This window comes from Suricata suricatta, chromosome X, assembly GCF_006229205.1.
Source record: "Suricata suricatta isolate VVHF042 chromosome X, meerkat_22Aug2017_6uvM2_HiC, whole genome shotgun sequence".
Classification (NCBI taxonomy): Eukaryota; Metazoa; Chordata; class Mammalia; order Carnivora; family Herpestidae; genus Suricata; species Suricata suricatta.
In genome coordinates this window covers 25,633,933-25,654,371 of record NC_043717.1, presented here as the reverse complement: position 1 = coordinate 25,654,371, position 20,439 = coordinate 25,633,933, and the positions used below count along the sequence as shown (strand labels likewise).

Below are 20,439 nucleotides of genomic sequence, written 5' to 3'. Positions count from 1 at the left end.
TCTTCTTGTCCCTGAGAAGCCTGAGAGATAGGAGACATCCCTCCGTCTCATTCTCATCATCTTCTTTCACAAAAAGACTACCTTCAAAGTACAGGATGTAATACATCCATGAAAATTGATGTATGGCCACCTTAGAATGGAATGCCCACATGGCACACTTTTCTCGTGTTCTTACAACATTTCCCTCCTTGTCCACGATTCTTGGGTCTCCTGTTGAGATGCTGCTATTTGCAGCTTTCTCTCAAAGCTTCCCTTTACACTTAATGTCATCCACAATTTTTTTTGTTGCTGCTTTCCTGGCTGTATTGGGCTTCAAAGGCCACAGACTTTAAACCAGATGAGGTATTTTGTACCTCTCATCACTTAGCTTCCATTTCCCAGCTGTTTGGCGATATTTACTATCATTTCACATCAGCAAGCTCAGCCCCCTTTAGTAAATACAGAACCACACACAGACCTTTGAGTTTTTCCCAAATATTTCACATGTTTCTACCCTTTATCCCCAACTTTTCAGTATAATTGTTCATCACCGTTTCTTTTTTGTCAAGTATTGATAAGAACAGTAATACCTAACATTATTACCTACCAGTGTCAGAAACTGTGCTAATATTATTGTTATTTTCTGGCACTGTTTTATCTACTTTTCATATATTACTCATTGAATCCACACAACTACCCCTATAACATTTACTCTATTATTATCCCTTCGTTACTGAGGAGAAAACCTGAAGCTTTGAGAGGTTAAGTAATTTAACCAAAGTCACAGAGCACCTGCAACAGAGAGGATTTTTTTACTCAAAAACTTTGGATTTTAACCACTATCATGTGCCATCTTATACAATAGTGCGCCACAGTACTAATATTTATTTAATATAAATGTTTTTTTAATATTTCTTAATAACCTTGAAACAGTGTTTCATATCCAAGTAGAAAAACATTATTAGGTCTGATTTTCCAAAAATAATATAGCTTACATTCTCTCTACTCCAGTTATGTTATGACCAGTCTGAAAGAAGAGGAAAAGTAATATGATAAAGCTGTTCCCAAATTAAAATACAGAGCAAACACAAAAACATTTCATTGGCTTTGATTTCACTAGGATCCACCTCCAAAGTAGTTTACTTCCTGTTCAAGGAAATAGGATCTTATCCAAACTTTACTTTTGGTTTTATTTTTCCTTGAATGAGAAAAAATAAAGTAAAAGTTATTCACTTGATTAGATGTGAATACTTTTTTTTAACCCAATTCTGCAGTCTATATAATTGCTAATTGAGAACTATTTAAATTAAATTATGTGTCCAGCCATTAGAATAAGCAAAATCATTTTTGAAAGATTGTTCAGTGCATGTTAATGAAGTTTGAATCTTTGAATTATCCTATCAGGTAGTACTGTGCAAAGTATTCACATTGTTAGGAAAAAATAGATTATGTCATAAATAATACTTAGGCTCAAATTGTTATACTTTAATTAAGCTTGTTCTGTTATTCAAATTGGCTTCTTTGCTTGTTTTTCTAATTTTTCTTTTCTTTTCTTCTTTTTGTAAAAAAAAATTAGCTCCTAGTCAGACTGTTACTCTGGTGACACAACCCGTGGTTACCAAGGAAACTGCCATCTCCAAACTAGAAATGCCATCTTCCTTGCTGTTGGAGGTACCTGCTCTGGCCGATTTCAACCGAGCTTGGGCTGAACTTACTGACTGGCTGTCTCTGCTTGATCGAGTTATAAAATCACAGAGGGTGATGGTGGGTGATCTTGAGGACATCAACGAGATGATCATCAAGCAAAAGGTATGGAAAAAACTAAAAGCTGGTTGAATTTGTGACTTAAAGTGAAAATTTTCCACATGTCCCTTTACTCTCCCAGACCCTTTTCCCACCAGGTTTTAGGCGGCTTTTCTCTGTCAACAACACACCGTCTCTACTCTGTTCAGCCTGAGTATGATCAAGACAAAAAGTTAATACCATTATCTGAAACAGCCATAAATTAAAATGGAATGATACAAGGGAGAAACCATAAACTTTATAAGTGTAATTGGCTTAATTAAATTCACTAAACAACTAGTATTTTAAAAATCTACTTAATAAGTAGTTCAACTGAGCTCCTTACATTTAAACTGTTTGTTTTGGGAGCTTTCAGCCATAATATATTACAGAAACCAATATAATAAACAGGAAATTGGTTACTCACTCTTTTGAGTTGTCTGGGCCAATTTTTGTCCTTCAATGATAAATATAATTGAAAGCTATAAAGTTTTTAGAAATGAAAAGTACCAAACATAATATATTTTTCCATACTTTAGATGTTAATATTGGTATTTATACAGTGCCATAGTCAGATAAACATATTTTTACTACAAAGATTGCATTTATCAGCCTCTTGGAATCCATTCTGCAAAATCATGACATAAGTTAGAAAGGTAGGAATCCGTTGATATAAATCTGGTTGACTTAGCTAGAATAAATACACTATATATCTTTTATACTTCTGAATGAAGAAGAAAAATGATTTTGAAGTGTTTATGTGCTGTAATTATTTCACTGGTATGTGATTTTCAAATCTTTTCTACAGAAGTAATAAATTTCTTTGAAGGTATTTAGTTAGTATACAGCTACGTTTTGAAAAAAGAAGGAGTAAGGCAGACAGATTTCTTTTTAAAGTGAACTTTAGCAATTCAGTAGGAATAAAAATAAGTGGATAGTAAACAATTTGCATCGGAAGTACTTTGAGTTTAGACTCAGGACACCTGAATTATGTGTTCTTTGTTATTTGCAAATAACGTGATTGTGGTCAAATCATTCTCTGGGCTTTGGTTTCCTTTTCTGGGCACAGGACACACAGATTCACATTCGTATTCACCACATAGTGATGGATATGTGTGTATGTAAAGATATGTAACTAGTATATAAATACGTATAACTTGTTTTACTACTCCTTTACAACAAGTATTAGTAGGTACATTCTTCAGCATACGCCATTGAGATGTCATGCTCCTAGTAAGTAGCAGTGCAAAAATCCAAATCCAAGTCTGTTTAGTTCCTAAGCCTAAATATTCTTACTTATTACATATACTGCTTACCAGCATTCGTGTAAGTGTGGCTACCATCTAGTGACATATATGTTTTTATATACATAGTCTATGCCAGACACAGTGCTAAGCATTTCCATTTTCACTGTGCTGATGCATACAGACATATGCAGTATCATGTTGAGTTCTACCAATACTTCCAAGAGTATTACTAACTAGAGGCAACACCATGTTATAATGTTTAAAGCAATGGCCTTGGGGTTAGAGTGTCTGGTTTCAAAGCTTGACCCTTCTACCACAGTTGTGTGACCTTTGGTATGTTATCCAACCTCCATGAACCTGAGTTTATTTGTACACTGTGAATAATGATACTATCAATGCATTATAAGTTGTCATGAAGATTAAATTAGGTAGTACATGGAAAATGCTTCCTATCCCGCCTTGCTTACTGAAAGTCCTCAACTAATGCTAGTAATTAATATTAGCTTATAAATCTGCCTGCCCACAGCACTTGTATGATACAGACTGTCTGTTATATAGTAATATTACATGAAAATAAGAGCGTGTTTCCACATCTACAGTCCATTCTGCTGTTGGCATTATGGCCTCCTGTAAAAACCGCTAGGTGTTGGAGTGGAAGTCCGCACTCCCTTGTGAAGAGTTGGTGATCCTCACATTTAGGATCTGCTTTAGAATCCACCTGCTCAGTAATCTTCAGAAATATAAGTTTGTCTTTTTCAGGAATGACTACTAATTTGATGCCTCTTCAAAAATGAGAATCTTTAAATATAGATCCAAAATTAATTCACAGAAGCTCAAGTGCCATGCCTAGGGTCACAGAAAGCCAGGAATTTTTAAATACACACAACACACACACACGCATGTACACACACTAGAGAGAGAGAGAGAGAGAGAGAGATCATGTATATCATATCTATATAGGTAGATATACATATAAATATGATATATAAATATATATCATATATATTATTCTCTGCTCTTGCTGAATAGTAGAGTGCTTTTCCTGCTTCTCCTCATATTAAAAAAGTAACAAAATAATTTATGAAAAATAATTTCTATAATAAAAAACGAATTCATAAAAGCATTGACAGTTCTTGCCTTTTATAGCTTTAAATCACTAAATGGCAGAGAAATGACCCTAAATAAACTTTATATAAGTGTAAGTGTGTGTGTGTGCATGAACAAGAAAAAGATATATTTGGGGAAGTATTTATTATAATATTAGGGAACATTTTTCTCTATGTAAAATTTTAAATAAAACAGTCCTTACTTTAATATTTGAGGGTAATATTCCAAAGGACTTTATAAACAATAAAACACTATCGGGGTCCATTTATTCATATATACATTTAACAAATTTTTATTGAGCTACTACTAAGTGCCTGGGAAATACAGAGTTGGACAGGATAGGAAGGCACAGATTAAAGTAGGTGAAGGAAAAAGAGCAATAATAGCACTATGATAGAAATAAATTTCAGGATAATATCTAGTACGTATTTAACACTAATCATTTGCTAGTCACTTTTAAGTACTTTACATGTATTACTTAATGCTCACAGCACTGTGACATTGATATTACAGCATAGTAAGGTTAAATAACCTGCCTAAAGCCAAGTAGTAAAGAGATAACAGTAGAATCTGAACTCAAGCAGTCTGGTTCCAGTGCCCCACCCTTAACCACCATAGTTTTTTATCCCCTTGGGCATGGCTAGGCGATGCTCTGTGGACTTACGGACTTACGTCAGGAAGAGGATATCTGACTAAGCCAGGGAGGAGAAAAGAACTTCTCTTGTCAGCAAAGTCTTCTTGAAGAAGATAAAATTCAAGTCAAGTATTAAAGAACAAGCTGGAATTAATCAGATAAATAAAAATGGAAAGTAATCCTGGCAGAAGAAACAAACCACACTTTTCACTGAGGTAGAAAACCAGCGTAGTGTGTTATATAAATTACGACTCCATATGGCTGAAATTAAGGGGGTGAGGAAGAAATTGATGAGGTTGCATAGGGAGGGATGGGGCTAAAAAATAGGGATCTTTCCTTGCTAGAACAAGGGGCTTTGATTATAGCCTGCAGGTAGTGGAAATGCTGAAAGGGTTCTAAATAAAGAAGTAAAATCATCAAATGTAGTTTAGTTGACTATCAATAGGGCTCTCTGGATGTAAGCAACAGAAAACATCATCTGATTAAATCAAGCACGAAGTCAATGTGCTGGTGCTGGCGTGGAGTCACTGGAAAAAGGCTACAAAAAGAAAAGGTATCTGAGCATTCCTGGGCATCTGGTTTATATGAATTACTCAAGTCTGTCTTTGCGACCCTCTTTTATCTGCATACTGCATAACTGTTCACAATGCAAAATCATGGAAAAGGGAATCCAGTTGACCTTGCTTGGGTCCCACACCCAACTCTTAGCTAAAAGAGAGCAGAGAACTTAGCTTTAAAACCATCTCCTTCCTAGATCCCTCTCAGTGAGGGGGAGGTGGTTCCTCTTCAAAGAAATTGGGGTCTGTCGCAAATAGAAAGAAGAAAGGATACTGAGCAGCCAATAAGCAATAAATGTCCCCTGAATGCAAGCAAGAATATGTAGAATAGGATGAAGGATTGAGCAAATAAAGGGGACTTGTAGGAGGTGATGATCATGATCAAAGCAGTATGTTTATCTATTTGAACTTTGCTCTGTGGAGACCTGAAATAAAGACAATTTATGCTTCAGAATGTTAAATTTAAGTTTGACCCTTGTACATACAGTAGCTGGTTCTCAATAAATGTTGATTGCTTGATGAATAATGTGAATAAAATGTGATATAATAGCTTTATTTTTAACTGAGATTAAAATTCGGGATTTTAATGTGCTACAAAACACCACAGATTAGGTAGGAGGTTGTAACAACATTTTGTGAACCTAGGAGAACTTAGCTTTGAATTTAGGAAGTTCAGATCAAACCTTAGATATACAGTGATTGAAATATTATTCCCCAAAAGGGAATAAGGACCAGAAATTTGAGTAAGCTAGCTTTTCATACTTCTAGACCTTGAATTCAAAATTATATACTTGAGATAAAGCTTCTGTTCCCTTTTACCATAAGTTCTCAGTTTAGAAAAATGGGCTGTCACTATTTTGAAATAAAAGTAATTTTTACTGAATGAATTTTATTAAGCAAAAAAAGGAAGTTAAAATGACAACTATAAATTTTTAAAAGATTATAAAATGTAGCCATTTAAAAAAAATTAAGCAACTTGGGACACCTGGGTGGCTCAGTTTGTTAACTGTCCAACTCTTAACTCTGTGCTGACAGTGCAGAGCCTACTTGGGATTCTTTCTCTCCTCCTCTCTCTTCCCCTTCCCCACTCACTTGCTGTCTCTCTCTCTTAAAATAAATAAAATAAGTATTTTTTAAAGATTAATCCACTTGACTATTTAATGTTAGAGTAAAAAATATACCATTATATCATAAAAGAATACAGATGTGAAAGATACAAATTAAATCTTCAAAAGTCAAACATACATGAAGCTCCAAGTTGATTTCCTAACATTGTGAATTAATAGCAGAGGGTGATTTGTATTTTAGTGTTTGGTGTCAAAGAAATCTGATTTTTAAAAAGGCTCTTTTCCTACTGGATCACATGTTTAAGTAACATTGAAACAAAATTGTTTTGACAATTATTCACTGTTTTCTTTTACTGACATAATCTATCGAATGAAGAAATATGTTGAATGTTGTTTATTGAAAGTGATGATTAAATATGACAATTGGGGAAAGAAAGGAGGGAAAGACAAAGGAAGAGGGGAAGGGACAATGGAAGCAGGGAAGGAAGGAATATTCGGGAAAAAGGGAGGAGAGGAGGAAAGAAGAAATGGAAGAAAGAGTGGAGGGTGGGAGAGAGAAAGAGGATTGGGAGAAAAGAGAAGTGGCTAGAAAATTGAGGAGAGCTTTGTGGCAGTGGGGGGCTGTGTTGCTATCAACAGATAGGATTTAGGCAGCTGTATGATACCATTATTTTTTATACTTCTGGTATCTGATTGCCTGTGCTAAATAAATTATAGTCTTTTTTCAAATCACTCTGGCCAGGTGTTCAGAGTAATTCACCACTAAATCTAGCCATAGGCCCTTGTATTGAATAAAGAATTGGTTCGGCAAAGAAGTTTTATCCTCTAATAAGACCTCTCCAGGTTGGGGTTGAGACAAATTGGCCAATATGGACAAGATGATAATAGCATTGTTCAAGATTCATTTTTAACTACACATTACACCTCTACCTGGGAGATTTCATTATCCAAAAATTGAATAAGCAGTTTTAGTAGGCACAGTGTTATTTAAATGGGAAATAATTACTTGGATGTGTTTAATTTTTTTATTGTAAAGATCAAAGTCTTTAATAAAAGTTCCATGATTATTTTTTTGAACTCTGGCTATATCTACACAAAGAGCAATTGAATGGCTCCAGAACTATTTTGATTATAACTTTTGTTGAAAAAATTCAGCCACAATCTTAAGACAAAAGACTTTGTCTAGCAGGGTCCTGGGATTGTTGAAGCCATGTTGAGGAAAAAAGGCATTGATTTTTTAAACTAAAAAGAAAACAAAACAGAATGTTTCTTGATATTATTCTGTTTTCATGAGCACAGCAGAAAAGTGAGTATTACTAATAGTCTCCTTTATTCAACAAATAAGTAAAGTTACAGACAATATAGTTAACTGAGCTAAGGTTATTTAGGGAGTATCATTGTACTGATGTACATCTAGACCCCTTGGGAGTAATGTTTCTTACTTCTTTGTCTTTTTCTATAACCCCCACCACCACCTTTCTTAAGTATCTCTTCATTTCTCCACCAAATTTACAACAACACAAGCTATGCAGTTTATTTCCGTGGGGAGCCAATGCATTTCACAAGTCGGATGACAGTCACCTTAGGGCAAGAAGTTTAATCATTGGGTTTTTTTTTCTTTTATCTTTTGACAAACAACCATCCAGCCCTCATCATCTCATCTTTGCATTTCTGTACAACCTTGTATAAGAAACACCATACCAGAGGGGGCCATCTTTCCATATATACAAAGTGTGAGTTACCTTCTTCAAAAAGTAAAGTTGTAATATATTTTGCTGAGGATATTTGCAAACTTTGTACTACAATTATCTTCTGACGAATGTACGTGTCTCCTCTAGAAAGCTCATAACTATGTGAATCAGTGTTCCGCATTCATACGATTTTCTTTCCCTATCCAATGAGAGACAAACTCACTATCATCTTCACTGAAGGATGTAAAGATAAATCAATGTCAACAATATGATTTAGATTTTACTCTCCTGTCATGATAAAATAAATTCCTCTTAAAGACAAAGGTCATAGAGTTGCCAACACACACACAAGTTCCATTCTCGCAGTATCATAATGACCTTTATATGGAAAGTGATAACATACACTTTTTGGCTGAAAGATAAACACAAGTTTTACTGAACTACATATTTCAAAGTCTGTGAATAGAAATGCATATCTTAATACATTTCAATTCAGTTCACTCTAAAATTTTCTGTCAAAACCTTATCAAGCAAAAGTGAACCATGATATTTACATGAATTCTGATAAAAGCCAGTATACTGTGTTTTTAATAAAATACCAGTGGGATTCTGATAAGGAAGTTTATGTTCACCATTGTTTTTAAATAATGAATTCTATCTCAAAGTTTCCTTGCTTGGGTCTAAATAGGGGTTCCTTTATATGAAATGGCCTTTATTATTTTCATAAAAATACCTAAAATATGTGATCTTCTCTGTTTTATAAGAAAGCGATATAAGTAATTCAATATACTTTAATCTTTTTTGAAAGCTATATAATGTTATTATAGTCTGAATATTATTACCTAGTTTGGGGACTTTTCATTTCACCATAATTTTGGGTCCTTGAAGCCTGTAATTGCAGGGACAGTATATAAGAATGTAAGTCCCTCTTACTGCTGCCCCTTATGTTAGTGTAATGGTAGATAACATTAATGTTAGGTGTACAGTTCTTTGTTCATTTATTCCTTAGTTCAACAAATTGTCTTTGAAAACTTACGTCGCAAAGCATGCTAAAGTCAGGCAGGGGACTGTTAGGAAAAGATGTTGCAAAGAGATAGTGGGGTAAGAGCTTGGACTTATTTTTTTTTAATTTTTTAATGTTTTATTTATTTTTGATAGAGAGAGAGACCAAGCATGAGAGGGGGAAGGGCAGAGAGAGAAGGAGACACAGAATTGGAAGCAGGCTCCAGGCTCTAAGCAGTCAGCAAGAGCCTGACGTGGGGCTCGAACCCAGAACATGAGATCTGACCTGAGCCGAAGTCGGAGGCTTAACCGACTGAGCCACCCAGGCACCCCAAGAGCTTGGACTTAAATTTGATTTCCTGTGTGCATTCACAAATAATTGAGAATATGATAAAACAGTGCTCACACATAACTAGGAGTAAGTGCACACTTTTCTATAGATGATGACTTGCATTAAAGTGATAAATATATATATATAATTAATACCATATGAGGTAGGTAATTTTAGTAGTTTGTAATGAAAATAAATACTACTGATATTTTTTCCTCCCTCAAATGGGCAATTTGAGACCTGAATTACAATGTTATACAGATTCATTAGAAATATAGTGTCTACCTTTAAAGGGCTTTTGGTGTAAGACTAAGTTTTCATTCATCTGTTATTTATTGAACACTTACTGGTGAAAGGCATCGGTGTTATCTGTTCTTGGAGATTAAAAAACAAAATAGGCAAAGAGATAGGCAAAGAGAGACTTCCAGTTATATTACAAAGCTATAGTAATCTAAACAGCATGGTAATGGCACAGAAATAGACATATAGATCAATAGAACACAAAAGAAAACCCAGAAATGAACCCACAACTATATTGTCAATTACTCTTTGACAAAGCAGAAAAGAACATTCAATGGGAAAGGGACAGTCTCTTCAACCAATTGTGATGGGAAAACTGAACAGCAACATACAAAAGAATGAAACCCAACCATTTTCTTATACCATGTACAAAAAAAAAAAAATTCAAAATGGATTAAAGGCCTAAATGGGAGACCTGAAATCATAAAGATCCAAGAAGAGAACACAAGCAGTAACTTCTTTGACATGGGCTATAGCAACTTCTTTCTTTCTAGATGTGTCTCCTGAGGCAAGGGAAATAAGAACAAAATTAACTATTGGGACTTCATCAAAGTAAAATCTTCTGCACAGAGAAGGAAATGATCACCAAAACTAAAAGGCAACCCACTGCATGGGAGAAAGTAGTTGAAAATGACATATCTGATATATTTAGTATCCAAAATATATAAAGAACTTACAAACTCAACACCAAAAAACCAAATAATCCAATTTAAAAATGGGCAGAAGACATGAATAGACATCTTTCCAAAGAAGATATTCAGATGGCCAACAGACACATAAAAATACTCAGTATCACTTATCGTCAGGGAAACGCAAATCAAAACTTCAATGAGATATCACCTCATACCCATCAGAATGGCTGACATCAGCCACACAAGACAACAGGTGTTGGCAAGGATATGGAGAGAAGGGCCCCTTTTGCACTGTTGGTGGGAATGCAAACTGGGGCAGCCGCTCTGGGAAACAGTGTGGAGGATCTTCAAAAAGTTAAAAAGAGAACTCTCCTCTGATCCAGCAATCACACTACTAAGTAGTTACCAAAAGAATACAAAAATACTAAATCAAAAGGATACGTGGGCCCTGATATTTATAGCAGCATTACCTATGATAGCCAAACTGTGGAAGCAGCCCAAGTGTCCACTGACTGATGAATGGGTAGAGAAGATATGTGCACTTGCGCGCACACACGCACACACACACACACACACACACACACACACACACTAAGATATTATTCAGAAGAATGGGATAATAAGAAGAATGTAATCTTGCTATTTGCAATGATATGGGTGGAACTAGAGGGTATTATGCTAAGTGAAATAAGTCAGAGAAAGACAAATACCATATGACTTCACTCATATGTGGAATTTAAGAAACCAAACAAGCAAATGGAAAAAAGAGAGAGAGGCAAAGCAGGAAACAGATGCTTAACTATAGAGAGCAAAGTGATAGTTACCAGAAGGAGGGAAGTGGGGAGATGGGTTAAATGGGTGATAGGTATTAATGAGTGCACTTGTGATGAGCACAGGATGGCGTATGAATGTGTTGAGTCACTGTATTATACACCTTATATTAAATTAATATTACATCATATGTTGACTAACTTGAATTTAAATAAAACAAAAAATAGAATAATAAAATTACAAAAAATAAAATAAAAACAATATAGGCTTCAGTTTTAGAATGTATCTTCTCTGAGGAAAGCATAAAAGGGAAAAAAAGAGAGGTAATTATCACAAGAAAAGAGTGCTAGGGTCATCTTAATCATAAAAATTAGAATGAATGAATGAATCCTTTATTTGCTTCCTCTTAATATGTGCCTGCTTCTCTTTTTTTTCTTAAAATTTTTTATGTTTTATTTATGTTAGAGAGAGACAGAGAGAGAGAGAGAGAGAGAGAGAGAGACAGAGCATGAGTGGGGGAGGGGCTGAGAGAGACCGCGAAGCACGGAATGTGAAGCAGGCTCCAGGCTCTGAGCGGTCAGCACAGAGCCTGACATGGGGCTCGGACTCACGATATGTGAGATCATGACCTGAGCTGAAGTTGGACACTCAACCTACTGAGCCACCCAGGTGCCCCTGCCTCGCTTATAGAGAAGAAATGATGCTAGATTTCTCTTTCTACATGTCTTGTTAATTTTTATCCAATAACCTGAGGGTGAAAATTTATTTTTACAAAATATGTCCTAATGTTTTTACTTTCATGATCCATGTTAATTGATCAGTAAATTTCCCAGGTACTCATAGGTGCATTGATTTTGAAATGGAAGCAATAGGATTTGACTATAGTCTTGTGATCTTTGATGAATTCACTTAAAATAATACCAGGGTTTCTAGAGTGATGTGAGTCTATTCTTTATTCAATTTATAAAAATAACTTTGAATATAATTTTAGTAATCCACAAATCCTTCCAGATTCCCTTAGCTATATGTTTTGCATTCTGTGTAAGCAGGTACCATTGTATTTAAGAATTATGCATTTCTTATAACTTATTCAGGGAAAGAATATCTTGTGTATGATTTATGCCAAGAATAGACATGCTTTGATTTACCTGACATATTTTCCTTTCATTTAGGGAAACAGAATACACTTTGTAATGGTAGACTTCACCCTCCCCTCCAAACTGATTTAATCTATATTTTGCTCTTGGGTTGTTTTTAAACCTTCCAACTAGAAGTAAGAAAACGTAAAGCCATGGGCAAAGTTTGGGACAAAAGTATATAGATAGATCTCTACTTACTAAAGTGGAGAGGAGAGAATAATTTGCACTTAACTCCTTCATGATTTTCCTCCTAAAACTGAAAGAACGAGATCATTGCGAGAGGAAAAATAATCTGTAGCCACTCTGTTGAGGCTAAGCTTTTCTGTCATGTCACATTATATGAAAAATCATAAAAACCTGCCATAGTTAGAACCAGAGATGCCCTTTGAGAAATTTGACATAGAAATCAAACCACCACTTTACTACACTTTCCCAATTTCAATTTTATTATTCCTTAAGGTATATAATAGGTGTTAGGCACTACAAGACCGTTATTAGGGGCAGATAAGAGCAGATGGAAAGAATGCAAGCAGGCAAGAAGCTGTATATAATGAGATTTTACAGTAAAATTGTTCTCTAAATCAAAATGAGGATATATTTTATTGTTAGTGTGAGGAGCTTTTTAGATAAGAGCTGTGCAGCCATTTCAAGGTGTGAGTTCTGACCAAATCCAATTACGAAGTAACCACCCCAATGACTTAGGGTTCCTTCACACTCCTTAAAGTCGATTGTAATGATTAGAAATGTAGAGCCGACTAGTCTGTCAGAGCACTGAAGCTTTTGAAATCTATCCCTGCCTTCTCTGTGACAGGTGTTTTGATAACTTCAATCCAAATTGGTCTTTTTAATCATTGATTAACTGCAAAATTAGGTTGTCCATTAACTATACATTTTCTTGTAAAACCGTTTCTCTTGTATGAAACTTCTCTTTTAAAACATTGATTGTTGGGGTGCCTGTGTGGCTCAGTCAGTTAAGCATCTACCTCTTGGTTTTGGCTCAGGTCTTGATTTCACGGCTTCATGGGTTTGAGCCCCGTATCAGACTCTGTGCTGACAGCACGGAGACTGCTGTGTGATTCTCTCTCTGAACCCCCCCCCCCCGTCATGCTTTCTCCCTCTCAAAATAAATATACTTTTAAAAAAACAAAATAAATTAAAACATTGGCTGTCATTTGGCTTTTTACGTTTTTCTATTTTAACCCTTGAAATGAATTCAAATTCTCTTAAAGGCCGGCATAGTATTCTTTTTGCTGTAGCAGCTAACGGCATTCTAGGTGTTTTATAAACTATCATTTATTTATTTTATCTTCATGGATGATTAGTTTTACATAGCATTTAAAATTTAACAATCGGTTATAAAGGCATATGCATACTTTAACTTTGAAATGCAGCATGATTTATGTTTGTTTTTGGTCCGTGATGAATGAAGAAGGGCTTCTGGGAATTAAATTTACCACATTAAACCAAAACAATGATAACTTTAGACTAAGAAGGTTAAAAATTAAGGGATTGTTTTTCCCCGTCAAGACTGTTAGGATTGTGTTTGCCTGTATGTGACAAAATGCTCATAACAATAGCTTGTCAGGTGGGAGGTTTTCTCACATAGTAAGACCGCCAGGCTTGTGTTCCAAGGTAAGTCCTGCGGCCTCAATATCAGGTGTCCCACGTCCTACTGCTGTGATCCTACGCCCTCCTTCACATGTGGCTTCTCTCCCTTCCTGTGGTCTCGAGATGGCGACACCACCTCGAAGCATCGTGGCTGTGTTTTAAAAGGGAAAAAGGGAAAATGGGGAGGGTAAATGCATGAGCCAGGTGTCAGCTTCTCTTTGTAAGGAAAACAAAAGCTTTTCTGTCCACCCCACCTGAAAGAGGTCTGCTTTGAAGGCACTGACCTGAAGTGTGTCACATGACCCCTCCTAGCTTCCAAAGATCTAGAGATCCAGATTTTTTCTTCTCAGACTTAAGGAGCTTTTTTTTTTAAATGTTTTTATTTTTGAGAGACAGAGAGACAGCGCGAGCAGGGGAGGGTCAGAGAGAGAGGGACACCCAGAATCGGCTCAGGTCATGATATCACGGTTTGTGGGTTCCAGCCCCGCGTCGGGCTCTGTGCTGACAGCTAGCTCAGAGCCTGGAGCCTGCTTCGGATTCTGTACCTCCCTCTTTCTCTGACCCTCCCCTGCTCATGCTGTCTGTGTCTCTCAAGAATAAATAAAAAACATTAATAAAATTTTTAATTAATAAATTAAACTTTAAAAATCACTTCGTTATTCATACTCTCCGTGTTTCAAATAGCACATGTGCCGTGTGACTGACTACCTATTGGACAGTGCTTATACATAACACTTCCATCCCTGTAGAGAGTACTGTTGGCCAGTGCTGTTATAAATAGCTATAACATGTGTTTTCTATTTAAATGTATTTCAGAAATCAACAAAACAAAATTAAGGAAGGAATAAATTATCCGTTTTTATCTTTTGCCTCTGTATGTTTTTTAATTGGAGAAAGGAAAAGCAGTCACTTTGACAGTAGCTTAATTAGCCTGCCATATTCTGAAGAGGTCCCTTAATATCCATGTGCATAGTATTAGGGCATTAGTTTTAACACTCTGAGTTCAAGAAAATGTATAAGCATTTAGAAGATTACCAGTTCTATCATGATCAAACAGGAATATAGGTAATGTGGCTCATTTAATATAAAATTTTTTAAAAGAACAAGTTTTCTTTTCCTTGCCTGTGTCACCCTTTCCCTATCTTCTTCCACCTCCTTTAAGCAGCCGATGCTACTTGGTCAGACACGTTCTGTTCATTGCAGCATTATCCCAAGGCCCAGGCTCCTAGATTTTTTCTTCTTCCTCATCGCCAATCATGCTGCAACAAGAAAAGCCCCTCTTGCCTCTCTTAAGTTCAGTTGTCTATTGTATGCTGTAAAAAAAACTATACTATTGTTCCTAGGTATGGAATTTCTCAACATTTCCCCAGCTGTTCTGCAGAACACTAGATGTTCCTCATGAAAAAGACAAGTAAGCTGAGGGCTGTGCACAGACTTTGCCTGCTATAGAGATCTATAGGCTACATCACCACTGCAAAGTCACTGAAAAGTCCTGCAGGAAGGTTAGCATCATTTAGCTCATCATTTCTCCATGGAAATTGTTTGTGTGGAACATCCAAGGAACACAGTTTAGAGAATATTAATTTATTCAAATTAAGGCTCTCTGAGTCACTTGATTTCTCTATATGCATTTGTTTTTACCAAATTAATCTTTCAGAACTCTTGTCTTTTAACACTGTCCGTAATTTGGGAAGGCATGTGTGTGCGATTTGAGGATGGCATTTGTGCCTCTCATTATGGTCTACCTACCAGGGACCAAGGAACGACGGTTTCCCCAGAATGAATATATGAGGAAAAGAATTTAGAACAGCTTTCTATAAAATCAGCGTTGTCTGTAAAGATATATTTATATATTACATATAATTTATATTTAAAATGTTGATTACTTATTAAAATCTGCATGAGTGTTAGAGAGAAACACACACTATAGAGCATCATTTAAGGACATTAAACGCCTGTATACATTTTCCTATGTAAAGTGTAAATGACCAAAATCACACTTTATATGTCTTTTTTTAAAGTGGAAACTTTTATCTCTTCCTCTGTTCAGATACAGAGATCATCATTGAGAATATATAAGAAGAACCACAAATTCTATTTACATTTATTTTTATCTCTGTTTTTAAAAGTTAATATTTAGTTTATGTGTTCTAAAATACCAACTATATTAATAAAATTGTATGTGTATAAAATTTAATAAGTATGGATTGGTGTGTATGGGCCACAATTTTTTATTTATTTTATTTTTTAATTTAATTTAATTTAATTTTTAAATATAATTTATTGTCAAGTTAGCTAACATAACAGTGTACACAGTGTGCTCTTGGTTTTTGGGGTAGATTTTCGTGATTCATCACTTACATACGACACCCAGTGCTCATTCCGACAAGTGCCCTCCTCCATGTCCATCACCCATTTTCTCTTCTCCCCCAACCCCCATCAATCCTCAGTTTGTTCTCTGTATTTAAGAGTCTCTTATGTTTTGCCTTCCTTTGTCTGTTTGTACCTATTTTTCTCTCTTCCCTTCCCCCATGTTCTTCTGTTACGTTCCTCAGGTTCCACATATGAGTGAAAACATATGGTATCTTTCTCTGACTGACATATTTCACTCAGCATAATACCCTCCAGTTCCATCCAGCTTGCTGCAAATGGCAAGATTTCGTTCTTTCTCATTGCCAAGTAGTATTCCATTATATACATAAACTACATCTTATTTATTCATTCATCAGTGAGCCACAATTTTTTAAATAGTAGGTGTGTTCAGTCAGAAAAATTTGGAGACTGCTGCTCCTCGATGTGTCAAATGTCAGCTGTCCCTGAGCCTGTAATTAGATACATTTGGTAATTGTGATTGCAGTAGTAATTGTTTTCTCAAAACAACTTGTATCATATGAAGGATCTTCTATAAATTTATCTGATAGGGAGGTTTCTCTCATGTCGTTTCTTGAACTCCTCTTTACTGAATAGAAAACTACTTTTTCAATTTGAAAAAGAGACCATATAATCACAGATGTTCCCCTAGTTCTTTGTCTCTTTAAATAGGATTTTTTTTAATAATCAGAAGGCATATTCTAGCTTATTTCTCTTCTTTCTTTGATCCGTAAAGCTTAGGTGTCAAGGTAAAAGTTAACTCGCTTTAAATTACTTAGAAATACCCTTTACTTGGGGTGCCTGGGTGGCTCAGCCAGTTGAGCGTCCAACTTTGGCTCAGGTCATGATCTTATGTTCATGAGTTCGAGCCCCACATCGGGCTCTCTCCTGTCAGTGCAAAGGCCCCTTCAGATCCTCTGTAGCTTGCTCTCTCTCTCTCTCTCTCTCTCTCTCTCTCTCTGCCCCTCACCCACGTTCTCTCTCTCAAAAAATAAACAATGAAAATATTTTTTTAAATAGCCTTTACTTGACCAGCTTCCAAATTGCATCATATATGCTTTTAAACTTATATACTAAGCTTTTTATCCAGTATTTAAGTCATATAAAATGTATCATATCTGTTTCTTTAAAAAGAAATCTATATTAATTCCTTTACACTGGAAGATTCTTCAGGTAATTTAGTGGCTGTGATTTTCAGCCTTTTGTAAGGCCGGGAAATGGCAGGGGGGAGGGATATTTTTTAATCATTTCATCTTTTTGGTCTCCCAGTACACTCCTGCTTATTTCACATAACTCTAATTATGTGACAATTCTTTGTATGTGATCATGAGACCGACGGGTATTTTTCAACCTCCTGTGGTTTTTTTTGGTTTTGGTTTTTAAGGTATAATCCCAATGTTAAAGCCATGTTTTGCTTCTTTTTCTTCCCTCAGTTTTATTTGTATTTTGATATCAGGATCAGGTGGGATATAATTCTTTAAAGGAAAAGAATATAGAACTAAACTGCGAATTCTCTAAAGCTGAGAATGCTATTTTTTTGTTGTTTACCATCATCAGAAACTATGCAGATGTCATTTAGAGTTTTCCCACTAGAAAAGCAATTCCTTGCCTCCCCCCCCCAGATATTATTACTATCTAATCATGCCATCACATCCTTACAATCTGTTAAAAATGAATTTATTTGGCTATGAGCACTGAGTCTAAGTATTTTCTGTTAATATGAAAATATCCTTGAATAATCCTGATACTTACAGATGAAAGCCAACTGAATTATTTCTCAACTCCAAAAGCCTAAGAGATGTCATGTATCTTTGTTTTTTTCTAAATCAAATGAAACATGGTCAAAGTCTTTCTTCTAGATCGTTGGGAAATTCACCATGTTTCTTGGTCATCTTCCAAGATTCCCCTTTGCACACTGTCCTTCAAGAGTCTCTGAGAGGCCTCTGGGTACACAGAAAAGAAATCTTGTAGTGAATACAACAATTCTGCCTTTCTTTTCCTTCCCTACAGGTCTCAGAGATTTTACATTATTTTCTAAAATCCATGGCTTTCTTTTTTATTATTATTATTTTCGAGAGACAGAGACAGCACGAGCAGGGGAGGGTCAGAGAGAGAGGGAGACACAGAATCCGAAGCAGGCTCCAGCTCTGAGCTAGCTGTCAGCACAGAGCCGGATGTGGGGCTTGCACCCATGAACCCTGAGATCATGACCTGAGCCAAAGCTGGAAGCTGGACACGTAACCAACTGAGCCACCCAAGCGCCCCTCCATGGCTTTTTAAAACAAAGAACACTTCACACGTTTTGGGGGGCAAGGAAATCCAGATGTCACAGGCACAGCCAGGCCTGCCATGGGAGAGTGAAAAAGGAAATATACCTGTTACTCATTTTTAAAGACATAACACAATTACTTTGGCCGTCAGGTTATCCTGCAACCCCATTCATCAAGTTTTAGCAGGTTGCTCGCTAAGAGATTCTGAAAGAATACAACCAAGGAAAGCTCAAGAATCCTAAGGGGGATGAGATCTATAATGTTAGTGTCTTCTGTCTATGAGGTTGTCACAGGTAGGTGGTAGTAGATTAAGGACATGTGCCCGTCATGCTGAGCTTACAAAGGGGAAGAATATGGCTAATTTCAAAACTCAGCTTATAGTCTATTCTAGGATTTATTGCCTAAATCATAATACATTAGAGAATAAAAGTATGTGCCATTATTAATGACGCCAGACAATAAGAATTAACTAAAATTGTCCAGGGTGAACAGACATATAGTCACCTTATATATAAATAATGAAAACTTAATCAGTGTCAGCACTTTGCAAACTGAGTTATTGGATGTCTGGATTCTTGCTTGGAAAACATTAGGTTATGTTGATATTGTTTATAATCAATTTGAGAAAACCAAAAAGTAAACAGGCAATTCAGGTGGGATGAAATAGATTCTATGATTGGGTAAAAACAGTGTATTCCTTTAAATTAAACGTGACCAGAAATGAGAATTTCTTCAATTGTACCTAATGGAAAATCCAACTCAGACTGGCTTTAAGAAGAAAGGAGATTATTGGCTTATGCAACAGAACTATTGTGTGGGCTTCAGGCATGGCATACTCAAAGCTCTAGATCGTTACTCAGTTTTGCCTTCAACATTGTCATAGCTGTTACAGGATATATGTGGCATACTATACTATATTAAAAATAAAATAAAACCTTCCTTTATTGACCTTCAAATGAAAGTGCTTAGCTTCTCTCTGATTGGACTAGCTTAAGCCATGCACTCTCACCTAAACAAATCACTGTGGCAAGGAGGAGGGAAGTTTTCACCTTCATTCCCTGGTTTTATGGAATCAAATATCATGAAGCTTACCTACTGTAGTCACTAGTCCATGTCAAACAAGATTTCTCAGAGAAATCAAGGTTTAAATGAAGTATAATTCCTTTGTAACCAGACCGACCATCTAATGAACATGGTTCATTTTTTGTTTCATTATATTATCCTATTTCTCAGTAGTGCTATATAAGTAATTGTGGAATTTAAAAGCTGGAAAGAGAAAGAAGACATGGAATGCCATCTCTTTTCTCATTTCAAAAGGAATTGAAATGAACATACATATTCATTTTTTATTACACATCTAGAGAAATATAACATATTATATAAACATGTATAAATAAGGACTCCCAACACTGAAAAATGTGGAAACGTGGTCCTTACCTTATTCCATTCATTCTTTATTCTATTTTTCTTTCTCAAGTCTTTGATGACATCTCCAAATATCAGCTTAATTCATCACAGAAATCGAGCAAAGAATATTGCTGTTATAATTTGGATGCTCCATCCTCGCCTCAAACATAGAGGAACTTTCATAATACAGGAACATGTGCCCTGCTTTTTCTCTGGCAAGCTACACAACTTGTAAAATTCTCAGTTTGAGCATCTGTAAAACTGGAAAGAAAACTCTGTCACACTATACTCATCAGCACTAAAAGCACGTTTTAAGATCTTTGTAAGTAAGTCTCAACCCTACAGTTGTATTTGTTCTACCTGGGTGTTACTTCCCTTCGCATCTTTTTGCTCTAACATGACAGTAGGATTTTACATCATCCACCAAAGAAGACAATTAAGTCAAGTCACTCTTTAAAACAAATATTAATTTTAGATGATTAAATAGGTTTGTGCCGAGGTGCCCCTTGCTAACTGTAGCAATTATCTTAGGTGAAAAATGATCG

General features: G+C 35.8%; 1 protein-coding gene across 9 annotated transcripts in view; it reads left to right on the top strand.

The window, feature by feature from the left end:
* DMD (dystrophin) overlaps window positions 1-20,439 on the top strand; it is a 1,657,593-nt gene that overhangs the window by 1,027,102 nt on the left and 610,052 nt on the right. For all 9 annotated transcript variants that reach the window (XM_029929473.1, XM_029929472.1, XM_029929470.1 and 6 more), the window contains one exon: window positions 1,556-1,788. In XM_029929473.1, the coding sequence (XP_029785333.1) occupies window positions 1,556-1,788 (233 nt within the window). The remainder of the gene's footprint in view (window positions 1-1,555; window positions 1,789-20,439) is intronic.